Source organism: Coturnix japonica, chromosome Z (assembly GCF_001577835.2).
Source record: "Coturnix japonica isolate 7356 chromosome Z, Coturnix japonica 2.1, whole genome shotgun sequence".
Taxonomy (NCBI): Eukaryota; Metazoa; Chordata; class Aves; order Galliformes; family Phasianidae; genus Coturnix; species Coturnix japonica.
The window spans coordinates 62,782,809-62,792,691 of NC_029547.1; the positions used below are offsets into that span (position 1 = coordinate 62,782,809).

Below are 9,883 nucleotides of genomic sequence, written 5' to 3' on the forward strand. Positions count from 1 at the left end.
TCTTAGGAGCATCAGATCACCACGCAGAGAAGCGGCAGTTACAGAGTTCACATTCCTGTTCCGTGTTACCGCCGTTTGGGGCATCTGGGCTTCCCGGAGCGGAGGGGACGGGCGGCATCCCCGTTGGACTCGGCGCGGAGAGGAAGCGGGGTGGGACTCCGCACCGGACCCCAGCCGCTCTCTGCCTCGGGCCGTCTCGGCTGGCCGCGGAGCAAAGCGCGTGCTTCCCTTGCACCGTTGTGGTTCGACTCCTACTCTCGTCCCTCTCGCTTTGCTTCATTTGGTTCCATGTAGTAAATCACCGTTCCTCCTCAGATCGCTGCCCTCGTGTTTGCTCTCTGTTAGAACGATCTGCTCGCTCTCTGCCCTACCCCCTCCCTCGGAGCGCGTGGCCCGGGGCCGGCCGGGTCCCGTGGCAAAGCGCCTTTTCTTTTTCCTTCACTCCTTTGTCTCTCCTTTTCTCTCTTTTCCCGGGGCCTGTGCCCCCTGTCACGGACTGATATCTAGGGATATCCCCGTGACAAAACACAGCAAATGTAAGCCATAAATGCCTACACGTTATAGCACATAAATATACAGTTAAGGAGTTTGACACAAATAAATATCCTAAATCTTACTTGATCATTTAAATCTTTAGAAACTAGCATTCTGCAGGTGGCTTCTAGCACAGAAGCTGAGCATCCTGCAATGGTAACACATTTGAGCTGCTGTGCCCTAAATGGATTTCCACATTTATATAATGCTTTAGAGTCTGATGCAGCTCAACATTATTTCCCTGATCGCAGGAAAGAGTTGTTCACAGGAGCCTCAGCTTCCCAACTCTTGAACCTCGTCCAGTCATGTCTTGGAAAGTTCCCAGAACAGGGTGTAAGCTCTGCAGATAACCTGCTTCTCTGCTGGAATGTCTTTGCAGCAGGAAAGTTTGTCCTTATAACCAGACTGAGGGCCTCTTGTTTGAAATTAGCCCTATTTTCTCTCGTCCTCCCAGCACTCATCACTGTAAAGAGCTTTTCTAAGTCTCGTCAGAAACCTCACTATATATAGTAGGGAACTGCCATGAGGACCCTTCGAAAGATGAGTAGTTCCCGTTCCTAGCCTCAGCTCTCAGCCTGTCCTCGTATGAGAGCTGCTCTATTCCTGGGATCATCTTTGTGGCCCTCCTCTGGACGTGCTCCAACAGCCTTACTAAGGCTCGTCATTCCAATTCGCAGTAGGGCTTTACAGCATGCCTTTGGAAGAGCTCCACGAGCCTCAACAGCGTTGAATGGAACGGTCTGCCTGCAAATAATACCAAGCAGCCCGGCCCGGCCCGGCCCTGGGATGGCACCTATTGCTCAGCAACAACTGCTGACGCTGACGTATTGCTAACGCTGTCTCAACCGGAACCAGAACGTCCCATTCCGCACGTCCAAGCACCCACAGTGACGCCGGTACGGGTCAGTCCCATCGGGGCCTCTTGTGACGCGCCCATGGAACACCTGGGGCTACCCGGCACCGAAACAGCAGCCTCGCAGCGTCCAGGAGGATGGCGACGAGACAATCCGAGAACAGCCCGGATCCCGAGGAAGCCTCCGATTGGACCGATGCTGTTCTCCCGGAGTCCCTGTCCCTCTGTTCTTCGACGACAGAGTCAGATGACCAAGAGTTGTTAGAGGAGACCGGTGAGTACGTAGGAGGCACTGGGCACGGCCAATCTCGGCCCGGGCTCCGGGCTTCATGGCGGGCTGCGGTCGGGGCTCGAGCGACGGTCGGAACCGGGATGGACAGCACCGGGGCCAGGGAGCGCACCCTGCCCTTCTCCGGGAGCCTCGTTCCCCGCACCGCCAGGAGAAGAGAGGGCACCAGTGCACCGACGCGGGGCTCCCCGTCTGCACGGCAGCGGGCACGGAGCCGGAGAGGGCACGGCTCCTTCGCCTGCCTCCCGCCCCTGGCCACAGCTCCCCCCGCTCCTTCTAAAACAGATGATGCTTCCGCTGCCTCCGACGTCGAACAGCTGGATGACACGGAGAAGGCGGACTGCGAGTTCTTCTGGTCCTTCCTCGCCTGCCCGGAGAAGGTAACGACGTACGACTCGGTCGGCGCCAGGCTCTGTCCGCTGCTCCCAGCCTCGCTTGCTGCCTGCGCTCAGGCTAAAGGAAGGCTGCTGGCAGAGCAGAGCTGCTGCCCTCCGCAGCATCGCAGCACCCCCTCGGCTCAGCGGCCCCGCTGTCCGTGCCTGCCCCCTCTCACCCTTCTCGTCTGTCTCCCGTGTCCCCGACTGTCAGGAGCTGGATGCGATGATGAGGTTCCTGGCCTCCCTCCGCACAGTCTGCAAGCTGCGGCTGGAGGGGAGGTACCTGCCTGACGGCAAGCTAGAAGCACAGCACGAGGTGAGCGGGCACCCGGTGAGGCTGAGGGAGGGGGCTGAGCTGGCTGGACACTGGCCAACGGGGACGAGTGGGACGGGTCTCTGTAGTGGGACAGGTCTCTGTAGGCACCGATCTTCCTGCTGGCCATGGGGCTTCTGCCGCCGGCAGCTCCCGTGTCCCAGCTCAGCTGTGCTGTCTGTCTCCCTCCAGGTGCTACTGCGAGAGAAATTCCCCAGCTACAAGTGCCCAGTGAAGTGCCTGGGCAGGCACACCGTACTCATCATCGCTGCAAAGAGGCAAGTGCCCCACAGCCCGGCTGTGCTAGGGCCTCTCCACAGCAGGGACCCGTTGGCAGCAGGCACGTCCCAGCTGCCAGCATCCAACAGGTGTTCCCTCTCCTTGCAGCAGTGAGACTACAGACCAGATCAGACAGCACCTCAGCCCCTGCATTAGCTACATCTGCTCTCTCGCTGATCAGAGTGAGATGGACACCTTTGATGTTCCCCTCTACGATCAGGTAAGCATTGGCTGTGCTACAGAGAGCCTGCCAGCCAGTTTGCAGGCTTCTTCCAGTTAGCTTTGGCTGCTGGAAGGAGACAGCCAAGGCAGAGCCTGAGGCACCACAGGGTGGGCTTCTGGCTCCACAGGGTGGCTGAATTCTGCCTCAGGTGGCAGGAGTTGAAGCCAGCTTCCTGCAGAGAAAGAGTAAGGAAAAGTGCACACCTGCTTTGTTCTTCTTGCAGCTCCAGAAATCTCTGGACAGCATGCTGCAAACACTGCTGCATCTTTGGCCAGGCTTCGCCACCCTCGACCTGGTGATCATGAAGGTCTGGCAAGTGCAAAGAGCAGGGCTCACAGGGGCTCTTCCTTCCTCCAAAGGGACAGTCTAGGGTGGGCACTGCATCCCAGAAGCAGGCACAGAGAGTGTGCAGTGGGGCATGGGGCATGACCACCCAAAACACAGTGGTTTGCACCTGAGCATTGGAAGGCCGTTGAGTGCCCTTCCCAGACCCCGCAGTGGCAACTGGCACCGCTGACCCACTGCCTTCCTTGCCTGCCTTGGTAATGCTCTTCCTGCTGGATGTCAGCAAGGCTGAGGTCTGCTGGGATGTGGCTGTCATGCAAAGTCAGCTTAGCCTCAAAACTCTCTTCTGGCCACTGAAAGCACCCAGCAGTGTGCCAGCTCCAAAGCCCTTCCCTCCTGGAGTGGGGACCAAGGTCATTTTTTAGGAGCTGGGGATGATTATCAGTGACCGCAGCAGGTCTCCACTGGGGCAGCCATTCCTGAGGATGCCAGGAGGCCGGATCTCTGTTCCAGGCTCTTCTCCTGTTCAGGGGAAGCCTGGGTGCCTTGTCAGCACCCCTCCAGGTGCCTGGCAGAGTGGCTGCTCCAGGAGCTGCCATCGCATCCTGCGGCTGACCAGCAGCATTTGTCTTCTTAGGCTCTGATGCCCTGCATCAACTCTGAGAGTGTGAGAATGCGCCGGTGTGCCATGGAGAGGATTGCCACCTTGAGCAAGGTCCTGGTCCCAGCTTTTCTGATGGAGGTAAAGAGCCAGTTGGACAAGGAGCATCAAAGCCCCCTCCTGACCCTTCCTGGTGCCTCCAGGAGCTGGTAGTTCTGGGCACCCTGCAAAACCAGCAGTCCTGGGACAGAGTCCCCTAGACACCAAAATCCCGCAGCCATTCAAAACCCTTCAACAGTTCCCACCAAAGGCAGTCAATGTGCTCCTCACCGAGAAGTGAGCCTGCCATGGGTCAGCCCCTGCATGGCCCAGGGCAGAGCTGGCCAAAGTGCTGACATTCAGCTCCTGCTGCTGCTCTGGGAGGTCAGGGCTTTAGCCTCAAGTTCAGCCCAGCTAACTCTGCCTTGCCTATGCTTGTCTCAACAGGAGGAAATCAGAGATGACGATTTCTTCTTAGAGAAGAAGTCTGAGATTTTCCTGGGGCAGCTGTTGGGACACCTCACTCTGTGCTATGCTGAGGAGGACGAGGACATCAGGCATGGGTCGTTAGAGGTTCTGCATGCCATCCACAGAACCCTGGCAGTACACCATGGTAAGAGAGGCTGGGATGGGTTGGGTTGCACCTCTTTGGCCACCTTCCTCTCCTTGGGGAGCCTGTAGCAGCAGCATGGCAGGGCTTCTGTCCTCTTTCAGAGCAGAAAGTTAGACCTAGCTCTCCTGCCTTGCCTGAGAGGTGGTCTTGCCTTCTACCCCTTGAAACAGGCACGCTTCTGCCTTGGCACATCCTCCCTGGCACTGAAGAGGGTGGCTTTCTTTGTCTGCCTCAGATCTTTGGCACATGCACTCTTATTACTTTCTACAATCTCCAGCTTCTCTACCTTCTTCCTACCACTCTTTGTTTCTTCTGCTGTCCAGGTTACGAGTTCAGATATGGCAAGCCCAAACTAAACACAGAGGAAGGATCCTGGGACCACTTCTGCCCCGTGTATGCTGTCGCGAATACACTGGTAAGCAGCTTTTCCCCTGCTGGGATGCCTGATGGAGGGGTTGGCAGGAGGCTTACATGAGCCAATGCGCCAGGAAGTGGGGGCATGAGGCAAGGGGCTATCTTGGCCTCTCAGCAGTCCGGCTGCAGGGTCCAACCGTGTCTCAGCAGGGAGTAGCCAAAGGCTTTATCCCAGTGTCAGAGCTGTGACTGCAGCTGTTCTGCCCATCGGTGATCCTCAGCTACTTGTGAACCAGTGCTCTGTGACCCTGACTTCCAGCCCAGCCTTTGCTCTGAACAACTTGCTCTCCACACCCACTGCAGCTGCAGTCAGACAACCCAGCACTGGGCTCCCCTGGGGTGCAGTGCCAGTGCTGCCCCAAGTCTCTCTCTCCAGAGCCATCTGTGCTGCTCACACGCATCCCACCACCATTAAACACAGTGCATCAGGTCTTATCTTCTTTCCTCCTTCCCACAGGTTGTGGGCAGTTTGCTCAGCCCCACTGAGAAGGGGAACTTTATCCTAACTGTCCTGGAGGGCATGACGCATCCGAAGGTCTCTAACATCGAGGTGGTTGCCAACACGTGTAATGAGGTCCTGACAGATAAGAGCTCTTGGATCTTGGTGGTAAGCAGTATTCTGGCACATTGCCCTGTGTTTTTGTTCTCTGGGAGCTGCTTCTCCTGACCTGAGAGTGGGGCTTAGGAGCTCGGTTGGCTTTTCAATCTGGTGAAGCACCACGGGAGGGATGCAGCAGTTCCCGGTGGCAGCTGGGGCTGTGGCTGTGCTCCATCTCAGTGCCCTTGTGCCTCCTCCAGATGCCACAGATTGTGCAGAGCATCTGTTACCATCTCGAGTCAGACATCACTGAGTCGCTCCGGGACATCGTGATCCGGACCCTTTTGCAGATCACGCGCTCGCACCCACAGTGCATAGTCCGGACTATGCTGCGTGACATCCCGTGGTGCAACAGGTGCGGGGCCTGCCCACCTCATGGATGGCTTAAGACCTTTGAGGCCAGCACAGGCCAAAGGATGGTGGCTGGAGCAGACCCTGACACAGTGCACTTTGTCTCTGCAGGTCTTTCACAATCGTGTGGCAGACAGTGGCCTCTGAATCCAGCCTTGCAGTGGTTACGGTGAACAGCCTGCTGAAGGAATGGCCACACTCTGGGCACGATAGCATTGCTTCAGGCCACAGCTGCACCACTCACCTGACTGTGGGTTTCTAGATGACACCTCACTCACTTCTGGCAGGGCTCTACTCTCCTCCCTTCCGCTTCCCTCCCTTCTGCAGCCCCTCATCCTCTCATCCCCTGCCCTTGAACCGCAACCTCCTAGCCTGCAGGCTTGGGCAGCACTGCAGGGGCAGCTGTATGCTGAGGGCCATCCCCGGGTGTTTTCTGCAGATACGCCATGCCATGCACACAATCCTGCATCTGCCCTCCACAAAAGGCTGTGCATTGCTGTTGATGCGCAAGCTGTACGGGCCACTGCTCTTTGAGGTATCCTTTGCCCTGCAGTGCTCACAGTCTGGCTGCTTCAACCTGGACAGAAATACAACAAACAATGCGTCATGTGCGAATGACATCAGGTGCTCCATCCCTGCTGCCAGATCTCTGCCCCAGGCCCAGAACCAGGGCTCCCTGTGTGACACACGCTTTGCTGTGCCTGCAGGTTTGCGGTGGAGAATGTGAAAGCTCTTTTCCATCACCTGATGGATGACAGTGTGGTGGAGGACATCGGGAAGCAGGGCGGCTGGAACATGCTTATGAACCTTGAGACCTATCACAAAGGCGTGGCTGTGCTGACCAGGTGAGAGCCACCCCAGTCGTCCCCGTCTCCCCAGCTCTTTTCCCTTGGAGAGGGGATGCTGTTGCCTAGGTGAGAGGGGACTCACAGGGTCTGTCACCTCCCAGAGAGCCCTTTCCCTGCGCACCACTGGCTCTGGCTATTGCTGGTGCTCTGCATGCATGGCCTGTGCCGGAGCTGTGTGTCAGAGCAGCCAGAAGGGTGGCCAGCAAGCATGGGAAGAGCCCAGGGGCCTGGGAAGCTGAGGTGGTCACCAACAGGCACCTCTGGGAAGGCCACAACTTGTGTGTAGGCGAGGCTTCTCTCAGCAAACTGAGCACATCTCTGCGTTCTTCCCCTGGGCAGGGCGCTAGCAAACATGGGATCACACTGCTGTGCCATGGTGTTGGAAGAAACACTCATAACACTCTGCCAGAGACGGGAGCACAGTGAAGTCGGGGCCATGGCTGTGTTCACTGAGGTGGGCTTAGAGGCAAGCAGTGCCTCCTGGAGGTGCTTCTGAAACCTCGGGGTTTCTGGCAGAGTGGGGAGGGTTGCCAGTCGACAGAGCAGGGCTGGTGCCTGCACTCTCAGCCAAGTCATCCCGGCCTGGGGGCATCCCTGCCATGAGGCGTTTTTCCCCATGAGACTGAGGAAAAAGGTCGGCAGGAGCAGCAGGCAAGGAAGCTGTGCTGCATGCCACGGGGCAGAACTGTGGCAAACCCTTGGGCTCTGCCCTGGGCCTTGTGGGAGGGGCAATTCAGAACAGGAATCCTACCGATGCAGACAGCCTCTCATGGTGCTGCTGGGTGTGTTTCAGCTGCTGGACTGCGTTGGGATCACTGAGATCACGGATTACGTTCGCAGGAGCAGCATCCTGAGCCTTCTCCAGTCACATCTGCAGAATCAGAACTCAGTGATGCGTGAATTGGCTGCCACCAGCTTGATCAAGCTGTCTGCATTACACACATTGGTGAGCAGGTGGCACGGAGGCAGACAGATGGCAAAGAGGGCCTGCAGCCCAGCTCCAGGCAGTGGTGCCCATAGACTTTGTCTGGAACCCTGTGAGGTGTCAACCTCTCCACTGCCTCACTGCCTTCTTCATCAGCCACTGAGGGCAGCTCTGACACAAATGGCTGCTTCAGGAGCCAAAGGCAGCAGCCCTCCATCTCGTCCCATGCCATCTCATTCCACACCATCTAATCCCATCCCGTCCCGTCCCATCCCATCCCACTCCGTCCCATCCCATCCTGTCCTATCCCATCCCATCCTATCCTATCTCATCTCATCCCACGGGGTCACCGTGTGCTCAGAGCCAGCCCCAAACAGGTCTCTGCCCTGGGCTGTGCCCTTTGTAAGCACAGGTGTTTTGCTGGGATGGCGCTTGGGGTTTCTGAAAACAAAATGCTGTCTTTGCCACAGGCAGTAGCTCTGCAAGACCTGCTACCAGGGATCACGCAGCAACTGCAGGATGCTCCCTGCGACACTGGTGCAGCGGCCATGACTGTCCTCCACAACATGCTGCCCCAATCAGACAAGCAGAGGATGGCATCCATTGCCCTACAGCTGCCTGAGCTACTAGTGCCCTTCTTCTTAAATGTAAGGCTGATGGGTGTTGGGAGGCTTAGCTTGTGTGGCAGTGCGGCGTGTGAGCGCATGGTCTGTTCCTCTGCATGTCCAACTGGCCTGGCCTGTAAATTCTTTTCCCACCACAGTGCCTGGCTGCGTGCAGGGAACCTTTTGCTCAGTGCTTCTCAGGCCGTTGTGCTGGGGCAGCCCCTCCCTGTGTGCAACCCTGCAGATGCACGCTGTGTAACGGCGCTGCCTGCACAGCTGGCCTACTGCAGCTCCTGCTGTGAGCCAGAGAGCTACAGATGTCTGGGTCCCTGTTGGCCAGCCCACCCCCCTGCTCACCGTGGGCTTGGAGGAGGCAGGACTGAGTTCCTCCCTTGTTCTGCATCACCAGGAGTCCGGACGCATAAGGCAGCTCTCCATCCTTCTCTGCAAGGATGCCATGGAGATGGCAAAGGGCATCTGCACATGGAACATGAAGAAGGAAGTGCGCAACATCCTCCTGCCTCTCTTCTTCCACCTGCATGACCAGGACCAGAGCGTGGCTCAGGTGGGCATTTCTAAGCTGTGCGGTCACTGGAGGAAGGATGCTCAGCCCTCAGCATGGCCTGAGCATTGGAAGGATCTGCACTGCACCCCCAGCAGCATCCAGTGGCAGCTGCCCCATGCATCTGTCTGAGCACAGAACACCCTTTCCCCAGCTACTGCATCTTCCTTTCCACCAGAGCCCAAGATAGCCCCGAGCTGTGGCAAGGTGCAGGATGCACAGGCCCTGTTCAGCGGGCACTGGAAGCATCCCTCAGTCTCTGTTCTTTCTGCAGGCCTCTCAGGAAGCCCTTCTTTGCGCGGCCAAGCTCCTGAAGCAAAGGCGTCTCCAACATCTGCTGAAGAACAAGCAGCTGCAAAGCATTGGCGAGTGCCTGGTGAGGACAAGTGCCCCAGAGCTCCTGAGACCTGGCCCAAATGAGGCCTGCCAGCCCAGACCCGGGGCACGGGGCCAGTGCCTGTGCCTCTACCATGGCTGTAGACCGGAGGGCACAACCTGCTGCCATTCACACACCATCCACGTGTGCTGTCTTCCAGCTGGCCAGCTACTGCAGCAGAGCCGACCAATTCCTGGAGCAGAGCCTGCTCTACCTGCAGAGCCTGCAGGAAACCCTGCGACTGGAGGCCGTGAGGTTCATCGGTGAGCCACGAGGCTGAGCCCTTCTGTGCCCCACGGCAGCTTGGCCAGGCCGGCAGGGATGGTGGGGTGGGGGCTGTGCTGGGGGGGCGGGCTGGCCGGCGGGGTCTGACAGGCTGTGTGTGCTTAGGGCTTGTCGCGCTACGCTTGAAACATGGGCGTGAGGAGAAGCTGACCCGCGTCATCCTGGGTGAGTGAAGGCAGTGAGGAGGTCAGAGCGGTGTGGCAGGGAGAAAAAAAGGAGCTCGGACGGCGAGCTGTAAGGCCGGTCCCAACGAGGGACGGCGCGGGTGAAGCAGCGAGCGTTTGCTGCCAGCCCCACTGCAGCGCACCCTGCTGCCTCCCTGCTCCGTGCTGGCCCTGGGAAGAGCTGTGTGGGGCGGCTTTGCACTGACAGGAGCTCTAACTCCCCTCTTTTCTTTTCCACATCAGCCCTGAGAAGTTTGGAGCTCACCTGCAGCCCTTCCATTTCCATCCTGGTGGCTGAAACTATCCAGCTCCTGCAGACACTCCCTGGATGGAGCCTGGGAACTGTTTG

At 58.0% G+C, this 9,883-nt stretch overlaps 1 protein-coding gene across 1 annotated transcript; it reads left to right on the forward strand.

The window, feature by feature from the left end:
* Positions 1 to 638: 638 nt before the first annotated feature.
* On the forward strand, positions 639 to 9,365 carry LOC107306634 (maestro heat-like repeat-containing protein family member 7). The gene is made up of 20 exons (XM_015849943.2): positions 639 to 1,661; positions 1,962 to 2,056; positions 2,265 to 2,369; positions 2,559 to 2,644; positions 2,754 to 2,865; positions 3,092 to 3,175; positions 3,791 to 3,895; positions 4,241 to 4,406; positions 4,730 to 4,821; positions 5,278 to 5,427; positions 5,619 to 5,773; positions 5,881 to 6,019; positions 6,209 to 6,393; positions 6,477 to 6,614; positions 6,957 to 7,071; positions 7,411 to 7,563; positions 8,013 to 8,189; positions 8,557 to 8,712; positions 8,984 to 9,085; positions 9,246 to 9,365. The coding sequence occupies exons 1-20, from the start codon at positions 1,526 to 1,528 to the stop codon at positions 9,363 to 9,365; spliced, it is 2,571 nt and encodes an 856-aa protein (XP_015705429.1). The 5' UTR covers positions 639 to 1,525.
* Positions 9,366 to 9,883: the final 518 nt, after the last annotated feature.